The sequence below is a fragment of the Antechinus flavipes genome, chromosome 4 (genome assembly GCF_016432865.1).
Source record: "Antechinus flavipes isolate AdamAnt ecotype Samford, QLD, Australia chromosome 4, AdamAnt_v2, whole genome shotgun sequence".
Lineage (NCBI taxonomy): Eukaryota > Metazoa > Chordata > Mammalia > Dasyuromorphia > Dasyuridae > Antechinus > Antechinus flavipes.
Window position 1 is genome coordinate 111,727,465 of NC_067401.1, and position 23,175 is coordinate 111,750,639.

The following is a 23,175-nucleotide window of genomic DNA, read 5'->3' on the forward strand; positions in this document are numbered from 1 at the left end:
TTGTACTGTATGAGGTTGGGGCTTAGGACAAGGGAAAGGAAAGGTTTTCTAGGCAGAGACACGGGGTGTTGGGGGCTGAGGGAAGGTATCGGTGCCAAGAGTCGCCTGTTTTGAGCTGGAGCCTAGAGCACATATAGCCAGGGAGTAACCAGAATTTTGTCACCACCCTGGACCTCAGGAAGTAAAATGATTAGGAATGAGCATAGAGACGGAACACTTATGAATAAGACCAACTACAGTTACTTGAGCTGCTAAGATTAAATGACGAGCTATTCATCTTCCTGTTTCTGTGCATAAATTGATCTTTTGTTTAGGGAAGAAACTTCAGTGAATGGTTTATTATTGCCTACTATGTTGGATCAAAGGGTAATGGTTATAACACTGGGCAAATCTCCAGGAGCTGAATCTTTGGTGGGCTTGAACCTGAAGGAAGTTTAAAGAAGCTGAAGTGGGTTAATCTGAAGAGCACAAGTCTGAGGAAGCACCTAACTAGTTTTACTGAGATGGAGGGAGATCTCCATTGCAGCAGGGAACAGTTAAATTCAGCTTGAGAGAGAAATATCTGACAAGAAGGGCTATGGGAAACTGGAGCAGGTATGTAGAATTTCTGTGTAGTGTAGGCTTTGGAGAGAAAAGTGGAAAAGAGGGAGGGATGTCCTAACCCTAACACTGCCACTTCCTTGGGAGAATTTTCTTGTTCTCGTAGAGACTCAGTTTTCCTATCTGTAAAATGAGGATATTGTACCCATTGGTCCTCAAATGCTCCTGAAGCTCTAAGTCTCTGGACTTCAGAATAGAAATTTCTCTTTGAAATAAGGATCCTTCACTTCTCTTTCCTAGTCCATGGGTCTATGAGCTCACATTGGTTCACATATTCCCTCCAGTGATACAGATCAAAGCTTCTCTGGGCTTTGTCCATCCTTTGTGACTCCCCAATGGACTTCCCTAATGTTGCCACAGGTTCCATCCAGCATGTATTTTCTTTTTGTTCAACTCTACTAACAAAGCAACTATCTTGTCATTAGATGAATAGATCTTACTACAGCAAAAATGGAATAGTGTGGATTTGATATTTGAGAAAATTCAAGGTTCAAGATTCTTGGGATGGGATTAGACCTGTGATTTTTATTGATCATAGAAAACTCCAGTGGAATAACTCCCCCTTCCTTTGTAGTTGGCATCTTCTCTGCTATTTGTATTCTTAGAAATTGCTTGGAGAAAGAAAGATTAAGTGACTTACCTAGTCATACAATTGATACATGTCAGAAATAGAACTTAATCTCAGGTTTTTCTGACTACAAGGCCAGCTCTGTCCAGTCTGCCAGGCAGATGTGATTCTTACTGAATTAAAAAGTTCAAAAGCAATGATAAAACATGAAATCATAAAATTTGAACTGATTTTGAATGGTATTTTTTTCAATGCTTTATTTGCCAATACCCCCTATTTTGAAGATAATAAAACTCTTTTTGGGTAACTTTCAACTAATTTTGGAGAGATTCGCTTTCTCTTCTAGTCCTCTCCAAACCCTTTTACCCCAAACCTCACAGGCTAAATTATTGAGATTTGTTTGTGTTCTAGTAGTCCCGCAGGCTTTGCAAATCCTAGGAGACTCTGTTTTAGATGTGGTTCAGATATCTCTTTGTTTTTGTTTTTATTGAGTGTAGTTCTGAAACTTTTATGTGAAGAAAATCCTGGGCTATGGAGTTTGTTTTTGTAGTGAGTTTCCCAAAAGAAGAAAAAATGTGATCTGATCTTCAATAGTATTCATTTATAAGTTCTTTGAAAGCACCGGAGATGTGTTTGCAGTGAAACTGGATACTTCTGGCCTGGATTTGCTTTAACTCCACCTCTAGGTGGATCTAAGCTTTTTTCTGTGGGAGAAATGAAAGTGAAACTTAGCCGGAGCCATTTTCTGCAAGCTGTGTGTTGTCTCTATAGGACCGTGGGAAAATATTTTATTTTCATACTATCAAAGTTACTCCTCTTTACTTTTAAACAGGGATGTTAGACTGCAAAAGCTATTATACTAACCAAAGAACTAGTCTTTGAAACTTTACTGTCACCCTTAGTTCCTTTCTCCTTCTCTAGAGGGAAGTTTTCCTGTAGTTAATGGATTAGTTTACACCACGGGAGTTTCTTTTCTTGTGCTCAAATAAGTGAGATGAATTAAGCTCATCGGTATGGACAAACTTCAGGTAAGGGCAGCTTCTGATTATTAACTAACTTCTGCAGGAGCCCTATGGCTGTCTTGAACCAAATGTGAGGCTCAAATTTTGAGGGTTTAGAATATGGCATCTCTAGACAATATGTTGGGACCTCCTGAAAGACCCCTGTGGTGGTGGTGATGTTGCTGCTGTCCACTGCCACCATGGTCACACCCCTGCTAATTCTAGAAGCCAGGGGAATCAAAATGGTAATGATGCCCCCTCTCACTATTCAGGGATCAGACTTTATTGTCTGGACCCAACTCCATTTCAAGATTAGGATTTAAAGGAAGAATGGAGCCTCCTTTACACCAGGATTTCTTAAACTTTTTCCATTTGCAACCCCTTTTTGCCTGAGAAATTTTTATGTGACTCCAGATATAGATATAGATATATATATAGATAGATAGATAGCTCTATATGTATACAAATCAAACATTTACTCATAATAAATCATAATTTTGTGACCACTGCCCACCCTCCCCACCCCCATTCACTTATAAGATCCTATATGGAGTCATGAAACACAGTTTAAAGTGCTGGGCAAAAGTTAATATCAGGGAAGATTTGTAACAAGCAGGTTTAGGCTCAATCATTTTAGAATCAGAACTTTAGAACTAGAAGATACCTTGGATCCTGGAATCTAGCTCCCTCATTTTACAATTGAAATGGAGATCCAGAGTGAAGTTTAAAGAGTTGGCTGAGTTTTTTATTTTTTTAAAAGACATCTTCTAACAAGTTCACTTTGGTCAATTTAAAAGAACTGATACATCATTGTATGACTGAAAAAATAAGTCCCTGAGATGAGTGATTTGCCCAAGATCACTCAGACATGTTATATGACTCGTAAACATTTTTTTAAAAACATAATTTTTAACAAGCCTGGGTTTAAAATAAGTTCTTTAACAGAACCTACACAAGATGGTCAGTATGATCATGAAGATTTTGAGCAATTCAAGAATAAATATTATTGATTTACCTCTTTCCTGCCTCTATCCCCATCTTGGGTCTATCAGGCAGTTTTTCTTCCTTGAAAATAGTAATTTTGATTTTTTTTAAAAGGTTTTTTTTTTTTTTTGCATACTGAAAAGTGCTTAGTCAAAGAACTGAACTTTTCCATTTAGAAAAATGTGTCACTTCCAAAATTCACCAAAGTGTAAACAGCTTATATCTTAAGAGTTATTATTCAGCCCTCTGGGAATTTAAAGTAAGGCTGAGAACCTGATTTGTATAAATGTCTGTTTCCTAACAGAGACTGTACTTACTACCTATATTCTCAGAAATGGGTAGTAATAATATGTACTACCAAAACATCAAAAAAGTATATTGCTTCAACAATAGAATAAAATGAGTGTGGAACAAAGGATAAATTTCCTATTAGTCTCTGATGCTAATGATTACTTTTCATTTATAATTTTAGAATACAGTCCCCACCAGTCCATGGGGAACTTTAGTGGGTTTGGGTAAAATTGTGCGTGTCAGGGCCTACTACCATACAGAAGGGAGGCCTGCATTCTCTTGCCAGAAGCTCATTGGTTTGGGGGTGGGATTCCTACCTGAACTCCCACTTTTCTTTTCTTCTCTGCCTCTCTCTTCCCGTCCCTCTGAGTCCCTGTGTCCGGGTTCTCTGCGGCACATGTGAGGGGGGTAGATCGATCCCAGAAACCCTGAGCCTCCGTGGCCCGCTGGCAGCACACTGAGCAGGGTGCGGCTTCAGACAGAGGCCAGTGTCGAGCACGCCCGCTCTCAGGGCCGCTGTCCTAACTGGCCCTTTTCCCCCCACCATCTCTTGTCCTGCAGGGGTGTTCCCTCGACAGATACCGTAGCCATCAGGTCCAAGGCTATGACTACAACAAATCCAGACAGCAGTCGGGGCAGGGATTCTATCCCGAAAGATTTCGAAGTCAGCAGATAGAGTTCCTGAGGGGACAGCTCCCTGAAGTGCCCCTGATCAGGGAGCAGCCGTCAACATCATCTTTTCTGCCCAGGGACAGGCCGCGATTTCCAGGACCACCTGCTGGCGTGAGGCAGCCTGGGAACTGGAATGCTGTAAGGCCACCTCCTAGCAATCCCTCGCCCTGGAAAGGTTCACCTTCCCCAAGAGGCAGGGCCACATCGAGGCAAGGGGTGGCTAAGCTCACCTTTAATTTCCAACAGCTGTCTATCAATCAAGATCAGGAACAAAGGATTTTGGAGCTTTTAGGGGAACTTAGGGAAGGGCAGTCTGCTACAGTCTATGATCTTGCCAAAAAACTTGGGGTCCAAAAGAAAGAGGTAAATCGAGTTTTGTACCATCTGCTGAAGCAGGGGAAGTTACACAGGGAAGAAGGCACACCTCCTGGCTGGAGGATCCCAACCCAGTCCCATGCTTGGAAACAATCTAACCAAGCTGTGAGACAAAGTGTCAAAAAGGGTCCAAATAAAAACCCGAGCTTGGACTTCAAAGACAAAAGTTTCGTACCTGACTCGGAGGATCTGCTTGATTTTGTCAACATGACTGAGGTCAAGGAGAAAATCTGTGCCTACTTATATGATGTTCCAGATTCCTCTGCCCTGAATTTAGCCAAAAACATTGGTCTTGCCAAGGCCCGAGATGTCAATACCTTACTCTTTGATTTGGAAAGGCAAGGAGATGTTAGAAGAGAAGGATTTGCTCCTCCTAAGTGGTCATTGACGGTCAAAAAGCGAGAGAGGATGCAACTTAAAAAAAATGAAAATGTCCCAGTAGGCAGCCACAGATCCAAAACAGATAACTCAGATGGCACCACCACCCCAGCCAAAAGGAAAGAAGAAAGTGTTGAGAACGGACATCAGCCTCCATCAGGATCGGCAGAGGATGACAGTGTGACCATCCCAGGATTGTTTGAGGAACCCCAAGTAAGAAACAATAGCTTCTTAGATATGAAGGTTGAAAATGGTCAGTGGGCCACAGATGACATCCCAGATGATTTAAATAGCATTAAGCATGGAGATGACCTGCAGACCATAATGGATCTACCCAACTATATGGCCCGTGTGGGTGCCTCATCACAGTTCACAGCTATCAAGAAACTGACAGCTTGCCGACAAAAGAATCCAATCAGTGGGCTGCTAGAATATGCTCAGTTCACCTGCCAAACTTGTGAGTTCACACTCTTAGAACAGACTGGTCCATCACACGAACCCAGGTAAGAGACAATATGGCAAAAAATAAAAGCTAATATTTTTATAGCTTTAAAGTGCAGAGCAATATCTCATTTTATCTGTACAATAACCCTAGGAGATAGGTGCTGTTATGATTCCCATTCCCATTTTACAGGTGACAAAACTAAAGCAGACAAGTTAAGTGAGGTGTTCATGGTCACACTGGTAGTAATTGCCTGAGGGTGGATTTGAACTTGGGTCCTCCTAACTCGAAGTCCAATGCTTGATCCACTGGGGCATCTTGCTTCATAATCTTAGTAGAATGAAAGTTGGGCTCATACTCTTATTTAATCCTTGATTATGGTTCAGATAAATCAAATTCTGCTTCTTCGAGTGTTTTGGCTTTTTAATTTTTCATTCTTTTTTCTATTCCCTTTTGCCATTTCGTGGTCAGTTAGCTTAACCATTTCGTCAGAGATTAAAAAGGAGAAATAAATCCCAAATCAACTTTTTTGATTAAAGAAGAAGTTTATTGGCTAAATAAAGCTTGTTTGGAAGTTTATTAGGTTTCATTTATTTACCTGACTTCTAGAGCCACAAATGATGGCAAATTGGCTATATTTATTTCCCAAACCAACCTTGTATGTTTTGTTTTTAATAAAATTATCATCATTTAAGGGATGAGAAAGACTATGGACAGAGTTAAAATGCATTGTGCTGCAAAATATCAGTTCCACAATTTACACTCTGCTAGATCTGTGTCAATAAGAGTCAAGTATCAAGAAGAGTGTGCCCCAACTGTCCCTGTGTCAGAAGGGGCAATTCTGTCTTTACTTAACTCCTTTACATAAATCAATAGCTCAGTTTTTCCTGCTACATTTAATCTACAGAAAATAATTTTGCCCCTTATATGTAAAACAAAAAAAGTTTCAAGCCAAACTGGCAGAATCTTTGGGATGGTTCCTTCCCTGAAAAGATTCTTAAAGTGAATGAATGAAATGGAAAACAAACATTTGGACCTAGAGAAGAATGGGAAGAGTTGTGGCAAATGAAGACCAGCTAAGCAGAGCCACAGTAAGGAGTTGATCTTTTCTTGATGCCCTAAAAATTACTCTGCAGATTCTTGTTCCCAGACAGGGTTTTTTCCTCCCTTTATTGATTTTTTTCAATGAAGTTAAAGGTTGATAGGAATGCTGTTTGTTCTCAAGAGAAAATTTCTCATTCTAGGCAGTGTAACAGGTATCTAACCAAAATTTAAAAAGAGTTGTGTCCCATTTCCTGTTCTCCTTTTAGGGGGAAAGTCTATTTCTTTTGGTATGAGAAGAAAAGGAGGATCCTTTCTTCCCTCTTCTTACACCTCATCCCTAAAGCCACTAATAATTAAAGCAATTTACCTCTTCTTGGGTTCCATTTATAAGGCACAGTAATGCCATGTTCACATTTGTCAGGAGGCACAGGAAACTGAAAAATTAACCTTTTAAAAATATCTCTACCATCCTACTCAGTTGGGCCCCTCTTCAGGCTGATTGTATCACCTTGGAGAGAAGCAATCCAAACTAAATCTGAGGACTCCTGATGCATTGAACATGTACTTTAACAAGCTCATGGGGATACCTAAGGGAAGTTACTATTAATGTCGAGCTTAACACCGAGATAGTGGAGCCTTATAATGCCTCCAATACTAAAAGGAGATCCTTCAGATCTCCAGATACCCTGGCAGGCTATGTACTTAGGATCCAGCTGGTATGTGGGGATCATGGTCTTGTGCTACAGAAGATATTAGCTGCACTTTGGGTTCTGAAATGTGGAAACAGGAGCTGCATTGTGGCATAGTAGAAAAATCTTTTGAGTAGAGGACTTGGGTTCAAATCCTATCCCTGATAGTATCTATGTGACTATATAACTTAGCTGGCCCTTAAACTGTAAAAAAGGGGCTGAGCTAGCCGGCTTTCTGGCTCAAGAGATGATAGGGAATCTACCATCTACCTAACCTACCACCATGCCTTTTTTCATCTGGCTGTCTTGTATTGGTTGCTGTGGTCATGAAGTTCTTGTTCTTTTTTCTTATGTTGTATAGCCTTCAGTTCCAGAGTGTGAACCCTCTCCCATCAGCTTTAGACACCCATCAAGTCTGTCTCCAGTCTTTGCAGAGACATAGGGGTATCTCCAGTGCAGTTGACTTGGATGGGCTTCTCTAGTCATTGGATTTTGGAGAGAGATTTTTTTTTTTTAACCCAATTCCCCAGAAAGGTTAATTGCCCTGGTCTGGGAGTTACAGATAACTAGAAGCAGTGTAGTTTTTCTACACCAGGTTTTCCTACACCACATCCAGTCTTCATTCCAGTTGTTGTGTTTAGCTACCGAAAGAATTCAAGTTTTCTGACATCTAGCTCAAGAAACAATAGTCAAGTTTCCCGTGACCCTTTCTCTATTTCCACATAAGTCAAGAGACTCCATTTGCTTAGAAAATTCCCAGGTGATGAAAAATCCCTATGTAAAGGAATGCTCCTACCCAGAAATACTCCTGAGCCAGGAAGGATAGAAGGGAGGAGAGTCCACTCAGGTGAGCATTCATACATTTAATTACTTTCCATGAAGATTTAAATACCAGGCTGTGATCAGTGGCCGACGGTTCCCTCCAGCAGAAGCTGGCAGCAAGAAACTGGCCAGGCAAGATGCTGCTGCAAAAGCTATGACAGTCCTGTTTCAAGAGTCTGGAGCCCAGGAGGAAGAGTCCTCGCCAGGACTATCTCGTCCTATGGAAGAAGGACCAGAGAAGGTAAGGGCTCTACCTTCATGAGAAGTTCATTTTTGTCTTGATCCACCCAGAATTTTGCATTGTCTTCTTTGGCAATGCCCCGTGGCATACAGAACCTTCCATTTTTTAATTGGGTTAAGCATCCTAACCTTCCACCATGCCCTTTCATCTGGCTGTTTTGTATTGGTTGCCGTGGTCATGAAGTTCTTGTTTTTTTCTTATGTTGTATAGCCTTCAGTTCCAGAGTGTGAACCCTCTCCCATCAGCCCCTCAAGCCTCCTTTTTGGGAAGAACCCCATTAGTGTGTTGATGGAGCATGTGCAAAAATCCGGGAGCACTTGTGAATTCCTCCTCATATCCCAGGAAGGCCCAGCTCACGACCCCAAGTATGTCAAATTGTTCTTGGAGATTGTAGATGGGAATTCCAGCATGCATTTCCCTAGCTCCATGCAGAGAGTAGCCATTCTTTCCTAGGTTTCTTATATGGTGGCCAGAGCTCTGCTTGAGTCTTTCCAGTGAAGGATTGCTTGATTTCGTAAAGTGGTCTTTTTTTCTGAATGGAAAGTGTAAAATATGGGGTCTCAGTAGTAGGGCTGCTGCCAGTGGGGAGAAAAATGAGAGGAATTTGGTGACAAAGACAAGGGCTAAAGACTAGATCAGTACAGGACAGAGAAGTCACTGGTGCTGAGCTAAGAGGAAGCCGAATGAACCACCTGCCTTCTCAGAAGAAACGCTTAACTTCTAAGGCCAGACAAAACTTAGACCTGCAAATGGAAAAAAGATAGCTCTTACATTTAGATGCATTTATTTAAGTTAAGCAGCTAGTTGTCTGAAGGCTGACAGACTCAAGAGGTCTAAGCTTTGTGTCTTCCCTCAAAAAAAGTTTTGATTCTTCTACTGAACTACATCTTATGCCAGGTTTAAATACTGTGTAAAGCTGGGGAGTCAGACATTTCCAACCATGATGGCCAATAGCAAGAAGGCAGCAAAGCAGATGGCAGCTGAGGTGGCTGTGAAGGCTCTCTGTGGAGATCCTAACCTGACCCCTTGGAGCAGGCAGGTATATACTTACAACTGTTTGGTCCCTCAGAGGGCCCCTGTTGCCCTGCTAAGACTTGCCAGCAATGATGAGTATTCTTTGTTTGATTAATTTTCTTCCAGCAAAGCACTGACTACTTTAGTGATCCTCCTGCACACTTTGCTGGCCTAGGAGAACCAACACCCAGCAAGGCAAAGAAGGTTGGGGATCTTATCAAATATCTGAATGCCAACCCTATCAGCGGTCTTTTTGAATATGCCCGGTCCAATGGCTTTGCTGCAGAATTCAAGTTGGTAGACCAATCTGGACCTCCCCATGAACCCAAGTGAGTATTGCCTGCCTTGGAATGTATGTATTACCTAGAGAAGAAAGGTTTTCTCTGGGAAGAAGAGAGTGTAAATTTCAATGGATTTTAGACTTAGCATTGCAGCCTTCCAGGAAGTATTAAAACAGCCTTGAAAATTAGCCACGCCAGGAGATTGCCATCTTTCAGATTAGCTTTCAGATTGGAGGAACTTTAAGAGATTACCCCTTAAAGCAGGGATACATTTTAATATTTCTAAGCCAGTAAGAATCTGTTGATTTCTATTGGGCCTCATAGAAAACAACTATAAAATCACCTTAACCGAAATGTTGGAAAGCTCAAGGAAATAATGTACCTAAAACCAATTGTTATGACTAATCCACTTTAATCATTATTGCACTGTTTAATATCCTTCTTTAACTTCAATTCCTCCTCAAATCATTTATCCCATTTCTTTTGATATTTAGTGGAATTGAAGGTAGCATTTGATATTTAACAATTGGCCCTGCATGCTTCATATCTGCATATTTGCTGCTCAGGCTGGATTTGTTCATTTTGCAAATCAGACTGTTAAAATTTTGGTACTACCAATTCTATTTTGGTCTAAAGATTTGTCAAGAAGAAGGATCTCTTAATTGTTAAATTAAGGCCTACTGGTGAATTGCCAGAACAGTTGCCACCCAGCTCCACATCCATTTCAATCATCTTTGGGAATTCTCAGCAGATAGTGTCCCTGCTTTTCTGCTTTTTTGAGGATTTCACGGTCAGTGGCTGGGGAGAGGGGAGGGTCTTGCACACTTGTACAGGTGTGTAAAATCCATAGATATGCATGCCATAGCAAAGTTTTGGGAAAGTTTAAAAGAAAAAAAATTGCAACTCTTCTTACCTTTTCGTCTTTGATGACTTTAAATTCAGACATTTAATTGCATGATTTCATTGACTCCTGTCAGGGGACAAATTGAATGAGTAGCTCTAAATGCTTACCTTGTACCCAGCATTCTTCTGACAATATAATTACAAAAGCAAGGTCTTTCTCTTGTCTTTAGGGAGATTACATTCTAATAGAAGAAACCTCATAAATAGGGAGAAGTTGACTAAGGAAGAAGTACTTTGAGCCAACAAATTGCTGAGATGGTGAATGAGACCATTTGGAGGTGGATTGATAACCTTGAATCCTGGAACAAGGATGGAATTGATTTGATTATAGTTCCAGAACTTTGTTGGAGTGGAGTGAGAGGGAAGAAAATGGTTAAGAATGGAAGGACAATTAGTGAAGCTATCCAGTAGATGGTCAGGGCATTTGGAGTAGGATTAAACTTGGTTGGGATTATTTTGAAATAATAGGCTAAAAAAGGCTCGTCATTTATCTAATCAGCAGAACCCAAGAGTCAAAGTTTCTCTGTTGCTGAAAAGTTTAGCAGATCATAATCTCTGGGGTGGCAAGACAAGGGAGTAAAGAGTGAAGTATGAACCAGTAACTTGTAATAAGTAGCCTTTATAAAGAGCTTTACAAATACCTCATTTGATCTTCCCAACAACCCTGAAAAGTAGATGCTATTATTATTCCCATTTTATAGATGAAAAAGCAAAGGTTAAATGACTTGCCCAGGATCATATATCTAGTAAGTGTTTAGGGTCAGATTAAAACTCATCTTACTCCCAGTGCTCTGGTTCTACTAAGCTGCCTAGTATCCTTGAAAAGAGAAAAGGCATTTCTGCCTTTCTGCTCTTTCTAACAATCAAAAAGACAGTGTTTAATTTAGAACAGGATGAAACTACTTTAATAGGTACTTAATAAATAAATATTCAGGTGAATTGAAATGGAGGCCTTTTGGGTAAGAAGTTCATAGCTTCTTTCTGTGACTTATTTAAGGAATTTTTGGAATATTAGGTGCATTTGTATTTCAGTGTAAGAACTAAAATACAATCAAATGCCAATTTTTAAAAATTTCTGTAGTATTCCTTCTAATAGGATGAAATACTTGAAAATTAAATGTGTTTATATATTTGCAAATATGTTTAATTGGCACTCAATGCCTCTGGTGCCAGTGTGGAGAGTGGCCCTGCTCAGCAGCAAGGTACGACCCCCTCCCACTGCTGGACTCTTTGAGTTGATGATTTTGCATGTTCTTCAAGTGACTTAAAAATATCCAGATGGCTCTTGGCAAAACAAAGACTCCCCACCTTGCTCTAGAGGACACAGGATTGGACTAGGAGTCGGGAAGACCTGGATTCAAGTCCTGATTCTAACACACACTTATTTTTGCCTGTGACCATGAGGAAACACCTCTCTGAATTATTAAAAGCTTGGCCTAGAGTCTTAAAAGCCAACCTGCAGGGTTTTCTCACCAGGTCTGATGATGCCTTTCAGCACTTATTTCTAATCCCACAGGTTCATTTACCAGGCAAAGGTTGGGGGTCGCTGGTTCCCGGCTGTCAGTGCACACAGCAAGAAGCAGGGAAAGCAAGAGGCAGCTGATGCAGCCCTGCGAGTCCTGATCGGGGAGACAGAAAGGGCGAAGCGTATAGGGGGCCTGGGCATTTCAGAGGTAACCGCAGGGACCCTCCTGGAAACAGCTTTTGTGGTTCCCTCTTCTCCTGGTGGCCTTGCAGGCCTAAGGCCCTGCCTCGAGGCATCACATGGTGATCCACAGATAGTGTGCACCCAAGGTTAAATACAGCACAGTGTTGGTGACTGCCTATATGATATAATGACTAAATACATATATTTATGTAAACATATATAAATAAATAACTAAATATAATAAAAGTTAAGTATTGGGTGGAGGGAGAAAGGACAGCAGCGTACGGTATTGTTAAAACTTTAAAAAAAAAAAAAAGTTATATGCTCTCTGCATTATTCCTTTCCACCCACCTCCATTAAGAGCATCAAGAATTTGTTTCCAAAGCACTCATCTTCCTGTCTTGGCTTTAAGGTGGAGACATTAGAATAGGGCAGAATCTCCCCAGGGAAGAGCTGTGGTCCTGACCCAGCCTCGTGTCTTGCAGCTTCCTCTGACTGGTAGTACCCTCCATGATCAGGTGGCCATGTTGAGCCACCAGTGTTTCAGCTCTCTCACTGCGCCCATCCAGCACAACCTGCTTGGCCGCAAGATCCTGGCCGCCATCATCATGAAGAAAAGCGATGACGACCTGGGCCTTGTGGTCAGCTTCGGGACAGGTATGTGCAGCCCTCCTTCCCAGCCCTTCCCTCAGGACTGCTCTTGACCGGCACCCTCCCACCCCCCATCTCAGCCTTTCATCTCATTCAGTTCAAGATTTCTTTCCTCTTCTTTGCTATTGGTTAGTCTTCTATCAAGAAGAAACTGTAGTAGCATGAATGCTCCCAAAGTGGAGAGAAGAAATCTTGCTTTATTTTACTTTAGGAATAATTTAGTATGGCAAGTAATAGGATTTAGGATTTTGGAAGGTTTCTTAGAGATCCTTTTACTTGGAAGCTGAGACCCAGATATTAAATAATTAGTCCAAGATCACATCTTTGGCAGAGTGGGGATTGGCCCAGACTCTGCTGCCAAATCCAGTGTTATTTCACTCATGTGTGCTTTCTTTCCCACATACCCAGGCTGGTAAGGTATTATGTAGTACCTATCCCATCCCCCTCAATCTCATCTTAAATATTTTATATTTGGAAACTTCTAGACTAGACCCAAACAAAGGAACACAAAACTGTTAAAATGCTACTGGTGGAAAGGGAAAATAAGGAGAGAAAAACCCAAAGGAGAGCAACTACTTGTGTCTTCTGGAGTCCCCAGTATCAGATGAGTGAAGAAATATATAAAGGGAATAGGAACCACAACTACTAAAAAATGTACTGCCTCAGGCCTAGAGAAAGAGGGCCTGAAAAAGAATGAGAGGAAGGATATCTGTGTAGACTGAGAGAAAGGGACAGGGCAAGGAAGAAGGAATGATTATGGGGAATAACAAGGTAGGAGGAGGATGAAGGGAAGTCACAGCTTTTACAACAATAACCAGTCAGAACAATGGGGAGAAAAACCTTCAACTTTCAGCAGCATCCACTTAGCTCTTCTGTCCCCTTCTAAGGTCATCTGCTTCTAAATATAGAAATTACATGAAAACCAAAAAAATGGTCCATGAAACAATTACTGGGGTAAAGTAGAAATTAGGAAAACAATAATATATTAAAGACAAAAGATAAGATTTATGCTGTTTATCAAAATCTGTAGGATTTAGCTGGAATAGTTCTTAGAGGTGATTTTATAACACTGAGTGAAAAGAGATTGATTGAATTAGAACAATAATTTTTAAAAATTTTTGTAAAAATTAAAAAAAAAAAAAAAAGGAACAGTAATATATTGTCCAAAGAAAAGTGGGTAAAGAACTATCCTAAAAATCAGAGTAGAATATGAAAAAAATACTTAGTTAATAAATTAAACATTTATTAACTATTTTCTCTAGAAGACCAATTAATTGACAGACGAGACTATTAGCAAAATGAATCAAGAAAGAGGAGAGAAAAGATAAGTCATTGAAATTAGAAATGAAAGCAAGTAATCACAGATACAAAAGAAATATAAATTAATATATTATATATGCTTTCTAATTCTTTTTATGAGACAAATATAGATGGCCTTAATTATAAAAACCTGGTCAAGACAAGAGTTTGTAAAAAGACTTTTAGGATATTCTGAATAACATAATGTAAAAATAATATATAAAATACTAATAAAACAGCAGAATTTAGCACATTAAATGTCATTTATCATGACAGTGTATTCTGGAACAGAAGAATGCCACAGTATTGGGGGGGGGGGAATTAATACAAAACGTTGGGGAGGAAAAGCATAAAATCATTATGATTATAGCAGCAGATTCAGAAAAGGCCTTCAATAGATTACCCATTCATAATTTAAAATATTTTAAAAATATAATAGCATATTAATAGAGAAATTTTTATTTAACACAATAAAATATGGGCACAGTAAGGCCAGAAAACTAAATTAGAGTATTTAATATAGGTAAAATTAACATAGGTAATTAAGTTAAACTCAATTTTTTTTTTGCAGATGGTATGAATATTACCTAGTACATTGGTCTAAACACAATATTGAGGTAATGGATTCATTAAAGTTGCAAAATTTAAAAAATCCATAAAATTAACTTATATTCTTACAAGTTACCAATAAAAGACTGATGACAAACTGCTTAAAACAAGAAAAAGTAAATCTCTGAGAATTAATTTATCTAGACATATAAGACCTTTATAAAGAATATAATAAAACTGTGTTAATTGATAAAAGAAAATTGGATAATTGTAGAGAGAAGTTCAATGTTCATAGATAAATAATATCAGCACAGAGAATACTATCATTTTCACTAAATTCACAGATGTAATAACTGTACTAAACAACGCTGAATACAATGCCAAAGAGTTTCTTTTTTAGCATTAGATTAAATCTCAATGAAATCCAGATGCAAACAGGAATATTAGAGGTTGCCATAGAAGTGGGAGAATAGTGTTAAAGAAATCCGTACTTGTCTTCCTAGACTTTAAAATATGTTGTAAATCAGTACTGTACAAAAACTAGAAACATAAATCAGTAGAACAACCTAGCCTAGAAAGAGAATCAAATGTATAGATATGTGATAAACCTAGGAAAAGTAAAAAGTAGGGAAAAAGGGATTCATTACTTAATCATCAAAATGTTCTGTAAAGCAAAAATCAATTGAAGAATGATTGGCTCTTATGGATGTTTTGCACTTTAAAATTCACTTTTCAGTTTCAGCAGTGTAGCATGCATGTCTGTGCATTGTGCACTTGGTGTAACAGAAGCCGAGGCTGACCCCTGGCTCTCCGGCGCCCTTGGGCACGTTGTTAGCGCCTGGGCCTCCGCTCCTTCTTCCGTAAAGGTGAGGGGCTGAGCTAGATGGCCTCTGAGGTCCCGGATGTACTGCTTTGGATTTCACCTCTGCATATCCCCACCCATAGGGAATCGCTGTGTAAAGGGAGAAGAGTTGAGTCTAAAGGGGGAGACGGTCAATGACTGCCACGCGGAGATCATTTCAAGGAGGGGCTTCATCAGGTGAGTGCTGCGGTGCCAAGCTGCCACACGGGCGCAGAACTCTTGTCTTTTGTGAGCTTCCTCCTGGGACCCAGACAAGGGGGAGTTGGTTAAAGAAAAAACCACCACTTCTCCAGAGATCCTATTTCTTTGGTATCATTTCACACCCTCTGTGGGCATGGGGCACTGTACTGACCACTCACTTGGGGATGTCTACTCCTACCGTTTTAGACAGATTTTTCTCTTCAGTTACTATAGCATTTGGCATTTGTAGTATCAAAAAAGGTAGCTTTGCCCCGTTTTACCAAGTTCTGTAAACTAGAAATATTTTCTTTCCTTTGCTTCCTGAGCCTTCTGAAATTCTTTGCATAGCTGGAGAACAAACTGAGAAGTTTGGTTCATGAAGACACCCTGTAGTGTGTCCCAGACAAATCAAGAAGAGGAGTGGACCTCTACCTCTAATCTCCTTCTCTTTTGTAGGTTTCTCTACCATGAGTTAATGAAATACAGTTCCATGTCTTGGAAAGACAGTATATTTGAGCATGCCCATGGAAATAAGCTACAAATAAAAAAGAACGTGACTTTCCATCTTTACATCAGGTTGGTATGGCTCACCTTGGGTCATTCATCCAATAAGCTCTATAGTGAATGTTAGCCATCCTCGCTTGTTCTTCTTCTGAGTTTGCCTCATTCTTAGCAAAGGCTCACTGACATGAGAGAGGCCCCAGCATGGCTTTAGAGCTCGCCTCCAGCACTCCTAGCTCTGAGGCCCTGACCAAGGCCCCAAGCCTCAGTTTGCTCCTGACCAAAATGGAAAGAGCATCTATCTGCCAGTGGCTGTCATTGTGAGAGTCAAATGCAATCCTGTGTGTAATGGGCTTTCTGAGTTGTACATAAGTGGGCATCTGAGCTGGTCCACACATCAGACACTCGCAGGAAGTCATTTATCAGACACAGCCATGGAAACCCACACTCACTCATCCATGTGCGTAGGACTCACATTACAGCCATATACATTCACACTGTTGCACAACCCACCCCAAGAAACAGGCTGATTCTAAGGAGTGTTTCTGGTCCCTGTGGTTCTGGGGCCCTCATAATCTTGTTGCTCATAATCTTCTCTACATTAAGTTAACAAAAAAAAAGGTCCGATCTCTTAGAAATTTGAGCCTGCCCATGGAATTGACCTACAGATTTTAAAAGTAGCTTTATGTCTCCATGTTGGATTTGATAAGACAAAAATAATAGCCCACATTTACATCTCACTTTAAAGTCTTATATAGTACCACATTTAATTTCACAATCTCATGCAGAAAGTATATCACATATTCATATTCTCATTTTACAGATGGGGAAACTGGTTCAGAGATTAAATGATTTATTTAGTCTGAGTCATATAGCTAGCAAGTGGCAGAACAGGGCACAAATCCAGGTCTCCTGCCGCTGAGCTTCTAGCTATCCCCTAAGAACCTGAGAGGCAGCCTGAGTCCAGCAGACCCCTTCTCTATTTCAGCACTGCCCCTTGTGGGGACGGCGCCCTCTTTGACAAGACCTGCAGCGATCCTCCAGAGGGTTTCATGGACACACAGCATCAGCCCCTCTTTGAGAACCCTAAACAAGGCAAGCTGCGCACCAAGGTAGAAAATGGTGAGTGCCCTATGTCTTCTCCCTCCCCAAAGAGAAGAGAGGAACAGCCTTGAAGTCATCCTCTCCCTCGGTGAGACACACTTCTTATAGTCCTTCAGCGAGCCGGAGAAACAACGTGGTTAGTTCTAGCTGAACTTGTCGGAGTTTTTTGGAAGCATGAGGTAGAAGGAATGGATAGAAATACATAAATAAGAATGGTTTGTGGGTAAAGTTCAGAGTCTGAGTCAGGGCAGGAGGAAGAATCAGGTTGACCTAGGGGGTGTGCTGGGTGAGCTTGGCGAGCGACGGCATTGGCTCAGAGCTCAGCACGGTGCCTTTCCATTGGCCTCGAGACCCCGCTGCGAGAGTCTCCTGGCCTGGTGGGCAGGCCCCACCCTCACCGGGCTGTCTGCCCGTCAGCGACTTAAGAGATTAAAAGGGCAGGTTACAAGGAAGTGCCGGGTCAGGGGACGGGGCTGGCACCTCATAGGGATCAAGGGGGCTACCTTTGGCGCCTTCTCTGGCCTTTAACAGGAGAAGGCACGATCCCAGTGGAGTCGAGCGACATCCTGCCCACGTGGGACGGCATTCAGCACGGAGAGAGGCTGCGCACCATGTCCTGCAGCGACAAGATTCTCCGTTGGAACGTGCTTGGCCTGCAGGGGGCGATGCTCTCCCACTTCTTGCAGCCCATTTATCTCAGCTCAGTCACTCTGGGTAAGGAGCTTGGCTCCAGCTCTGGGGCCAGTGCGAGCTGGTAGTGCCTGGACCCCGGCAGATGGCATTCTGCATTGTCTGGCAGGAGTGGGAGGCCTCCCGTTTACAGAGGGCGCTTTAATTGATTCTGCGTGCCCTCTGCCATTGTGAGAAGATCAGTTTGACCTTTTAAAGCCCACTAAGCCATGCCCAGCAACATTTCCCCCAGAGAAGGTAAAGAAATGCAGGAACTGGGGTACAATGTCATTGTGTCTTTAGGCTTCGAACTCTTTGATTCTGGGGATCTCTTTATGTAGTGTTTTGTGCTAGTAATCCACAACAGTGAGGCGGCTGGGGACCCTCCAGGAAGGTGCTCTCCTGCCTACAAGTATCTGATTTAGACACAGGTCCCCACCCGCCTTTGAAGAGCGCTCATAGCATTTACCCTGTGTTAGCTAGCATTTCATAAATACTTGATGGGCTGATTTGCCAATGCATACATGTTCATGTTTTCCTTGTTACTTAGGTTACTTGTACAGCCAGGGCCACCTGACACGGGCAATCTGCTGTCGTATGTCCAAAGAGAAAGTTCATTCCGAGAAGGCCTAAAGCCTCCATATACTGTCAACCATCCTAAGGTGCTGTAACTTTTATCTCCCTTTAAAAACAGCCCTATCACAACAAAAACCCTATCTTTTTGAATGGGTTAGGGGGAAATACCTTTCATCTTGATGGACGCATTCATCTTTTGGAGAATGGCACCACCACTTCAGAACTTTATGGAATTCATTTGAAAGGCGCTTATTCCCCCTTCCTTACTTGTCTTTCCCTGGACCTGTGGGCCCCTGTCTCTACATCCCACAGTTGAAAGAGTTGTCTCCTTTTGACCTATTCCTCTGAATTTCCTTAGGTGGGCAGGGTCAGTGTATATGATTCCACAAGACAGACTGGGAAAACCAAGGAGTCCAGTGTTAACTGGTGTGTAACTGACAGAGCTGAAATCGAGGTCCTGGATGGTACCAAAGGCAAAGTGGATGGGTAAGGATTTGTCCTGGCAGAAGTGGGGGAAACATCTTCCTTAGTCCTTTGTCGGGTTTAGTGGCCATTGTGCTGGGCTTTGCTCCAGGTCTGTGGTTTACTAGCTATGTGATTGGAAGCCTGTCATTTTCCTTCTCTGGACTTGAGATTTCTCAATAGGATAATCAGAGGGTTGCATTAGATTTCTAAGTTCCTTTCAGGATTAAGTACTATGATGCAATCTTTGATCCCAAGGTGACGGATCTAGAGAGATTTATATGAAGTTGCTAATGTGAATTCAGTCTGCTTCCTTCCCAGTTGCTAGACAGTTTCCCTACTTTGGAGACTTCTGGGACTGACCATTTCAGTCCCTGATGAGTAAAGTATTCCTGTTTTTGTAGACCAAAACTCGATGTGTCACGTCTCTCGAAGAGGAGCATGTTCAGCCTGTTTCAGCAGCTGTGTGCCCACCATAACCGCAAGGACCTCTTGAGGCTTGTTTCCTATAAGGAGGCCAAGGAGGCTGCCCAGGACTACCAGGTGGCCAAGCGCTACTTCATCAAAAGTCTGAAGGACATGGGCTTCGGCAGCTGGATCAGCAAACCTCTGGAGGAAAAGAACTTTTCCCTCTGTGAAGCATAATGTGCTCAGTCAGCTGGGTGTTCAGGAGTGTTTCAGGGTTTAGGGTGGGAGGTGGGTGATGGCACTCTTTATTATCTTGTTTTGTTTTTGTTTTTAATGGACCCAGGATTGCAATATGTAGGGCTTTGGGTTCTCATTTGTCCTGCCTCCTTTGGGCTTATCAGGGTAGGGTAGTGTGAGCAAGGCCTTGCCACCACCTGTATTCCCAGGGAAGAAGCAGACATCTGTAGGGAAGAAAAAAGCTCTTCTATCTCTTAATAAGCAAAAGCAATCATTGGGCGAATGCAAGACGTTCCCTTGAACTTTTTTTCTTTACTATATTTACTTCTTGAGATCTTGATTAGGTTCCAGTCAACTTTTTTGTGATTCAAAGATTGATATAATTTGTGGATTTTCCCAGGTCTTTTGGCTTCTCCACTTTCCCTTCTTTCCCCTTCCTTTTAACTGTCTGGCTACTCCAAATTTCCCCCTGAAAAGGGTGAACATAGTGGCTAATTTCAAGTATTAGACAAAATATTTACAAAGAGGTTGAATTGACAGTCAATTTTGTTTCTGTGCCAGTAAAGGAAAGTATTAATATAGTCAACTTCAACAGCTGATCTACATAGAGAATCTAGTAGTCATGTTATCCTTCCACCCAGTTGAAAGTGGGTAAATGTGGAAAGCATGATTCTGCCTCATAGCAATAATGGGAATGAAGGAACAGAGGAAGAAAGACTTCCAGGGTTTTGGTTTTTTGTTTTTCTTTTTGTTTTTTTGTTTCCCTGTGCAATAGGGGCAAGAATGCTACTGGGGAGGAATGGAGTCCCCAAATCTCAGCTATTATTAAACTCCATTGCTAATAATTACTTTCCAGACTAGTTTCCCTACTAAGGCCCTAAAAGGGCCTTTACCTAAAACAATTGAATAGAACAATCCCTGGGTCAGATTCCCAAAGGTGATCTATAATCACCTCAGTCTAAATCTATGATCAGATTATCAGCAGTGAACAGGAAAAAGGGCATGACAGCTGCTTGCTGGGAAGAATCAGACCAACCAATCAAGTACTGGCTCCGTTGCCAGCCATGCCAAGAAATGCTGACTTATATTGGCAAGAATAGGGGGTTTAAAAATACATGTTATTTGTTTTTCATTCCCACAGGTAACCAAGAATTGATATTCAAGTTTAAAATTAGTACCTTAATCCCAATATTAGAAGTATTTCCAAAGGGTTTTGATGATTGATTTCTAGAGATGATTCTCAACTAGTACATAGGCCCCTAGTAGGGTTCTTTTCCTCTGCTTGTTGAGGAGAAAATAGACATTGTAGGCAAAAATGGAGGTTTTTCTTTTTAACTCTTGAGTTAGATGCTTTAAGTCTAGTGTCTCTTTAGCCTGAGGAATCCTTGTCTCCACTTTAATCACTTTAACTATCAAGCTAAAGTAAAGGTTAACCGAATATCTCAGGGAGAATAGTAGAAACGTTGCACCCTTAACATCGTCTTTTCTCTAGCTCTCCCTAGAATGGTACTGATACAGTAATACCTGTTATCTTGCCAAGACATATTTCTTCCCATTCTTCAGGTAGTCCACTGGTCCAATCAGCTGTTCATAGCTCTACACTTGCAGATATCTCAACACAAGCATAAACATGCACACATTCATGTTTAAATCTACAAATACACATACACACACATATATGTGTATGTATATACATACATGCTATGTAGTTACTACAGTCTATCCTCTTAATCAGAAATTATCTAAGGGGAATGAGGAAAGCCAGGATGTCATGACATGATAAGGGTGTCTTTGCAGCACACCAGAATGTCCTTAGGAACTTGTTGGAAAATCGTGCCCCATCTATCTACTAAGAAAGAAAAAGACTCTTGGTCCCTGGCTTCAGTGTACTTTGCATCCTTTTCAATCAGAGGTTGAATGAAGCTAGTAATATCTATGTACCTGTCCCAGGGGTCAGTGAGCGCTCATGACTAAGTTGGGAATTAGGAACCTCCTAGAAAGAAGTTCTTTGATCCCAGGTCTCCTCCAGTTTAAGAGCATTATCATCTTCGTCCTCCTTTACTCATTGATGGAATGTTTTTCAACCCCTACCAAAGTCTGCTTTGATTGGACAGTAGAAACCCTTCAGCAAAACAAATTTTGTTGACTCTAGGCCACATGAAACGGGGTGAATATTATGATGAGAAGGTTGCAATGTATCAAATACACCTCCATTCCTCATGAATGATTCTGTTGCTACTGCAGGAACACTGAGCAAGGGATGTGTGTTAGAGTGGGGCAGGACTATAATAAGCTCTTTCTTTCCTGCTTCATTCTCTCTCTCTCTCCCTCCCCCTCCCCTTTTCCTCCCTCCCTCCCTCTTCTCCCCCCTCTTCTCCCCTGTTTCTGAGCAATGGAGGAGCAGAAGGTGGGATTTCCCAAGGATGGATCTGATACCGTTGTGAGATTTCTATTACCTTTTATTAGATCCCTTATCACACTCCTCTTCCACCTTCCTTCTAAAAAGGGGGGAGGGGAGGAAATCCTGTGGTTGATAAGCCAGTACAATTACAATTGTGTATTCCTTAGAGAAATCACTTAGCATAAATTATCCCCATCTGAACCGATTCCTTTTTTTATCCCTAAAGGGACCTAGTTTGGCGTTTGGGGGGCTTTTGGCAATAGCTCTTGAGAGCAGAATAGAGAAGCAAGTGTAAATGTGAGGAAACTGACCACAACATACTCCTTTTATAATTCTGCCTTTAAGTATCCTTAGATATCAGTGATAGAAGATATACATTCCTCATAAGAAATAAAAGAAACTTTCTGTATTGTTAGACAACCTTATTTCCACAACTCATTGAGTAAATTAAAAGTGTGGAGAGGGAACCCTAAGACCTGGGATGTTTTTTTTTTCCAATGCTGAGGAGCAGATTACAAACCTGTACTGATAGAAAAGAGCTAGTCTATTCTGTTTGACAACAGAAGGAAGCATTTCAAAGGGGCTGAGGGATCAAAGGGAAGCTGCTTCAGTAGCTCCCAGAAGGAACTGTCTGCCAATGGAAATATCCCCGACAGCTCATTTGCCCCTGCCCCCATTCCAACCCCAGCTTACTCTATCAGTGCCCTCCACATTTTTTCAAAATCAGAGCATATTGTACAGCTAGACTCGGCTTTGCTTGTTTTAAAATGGAATTGAACTTTGGCCATTTGCATTTTAATACATTGGTAATATCTTGAATGTGTCTCTCACCTTCCTTTCGTGGAGCACTTATTTCTTAGGGGGCCTCTTGCTCTTTGATTTTTGATTTCATTAAATTGCTTGCAGGATATGTAAGTGGGCTTTGGAGGGAAAAATCAGCATTGCATCAACTTAAATGGAAGCTAGGTAAGATTAAAAAAACAGATTATTTTCCTTATCATTGTCCGTTCCATGTGTTTTGGGAGAAAGTAACAAGGGACAGCAGCCATCTTTTAATTTTTCTTCCCGCTTTCCCATTTCATAGTATTTAAGCATGGGATGAGGACATCACTATCACAGATTTTCTTTTGTAATTGATTATGCCAAGTCCTGCCTGATTTAGACATAGCATTGTAGTTGATTTAAGTAGATAGCCTAGATTTCACAGCAGATTGTAGGGAAAGGGCAGTTTCTAGTGGATGAAGATTTTTGCTAAGGAGTGTTTTAATTAGCTCTACCCATCCGCACTCATCTTCTCTCCCCTTTCTTTGATGTTTGGCAAAT

The 23,175-nt window shown here is 41.2% G+C and overlaps 1 protein-coding gene across 1 annotated transcript; it reads left to right on the top strand.

The window, feature by feature from the left end:
• Positions 1-1,188: 1,188 nt before the first annotated feature.
• On the top strand, positions 1,189-22,849 carry ADAR (adenosine deaminase RNA specific). The gene is given in 16 exon segments (XM_051993928.1): positions 1,189-2,196; positions 4,006-5,372; positions 7,927-8,107; positions 8,318-8,472; positions 9,005-9,146; positions 9,248-9,450; positions 11,822-11,978; positions 12,439-12,610; positions 15,398-15,491; positions 15,951-16,070; positions 16,984-17,117; positions 17,631-17,813; positions 18,319-18,375; positions 18,378-18,430; positions 18,703-18,830; positions 19,211-22,849. Coding segments are annotated over 16 exon segments (3,402 nt in total). The 5' UTR covers positions 1,189-2,181; the 3' UTR covers positions 19,452-22,849.
• The last annotated feature ends 326 nt before the right edge of the window (positions 22,850-23,175 follow it).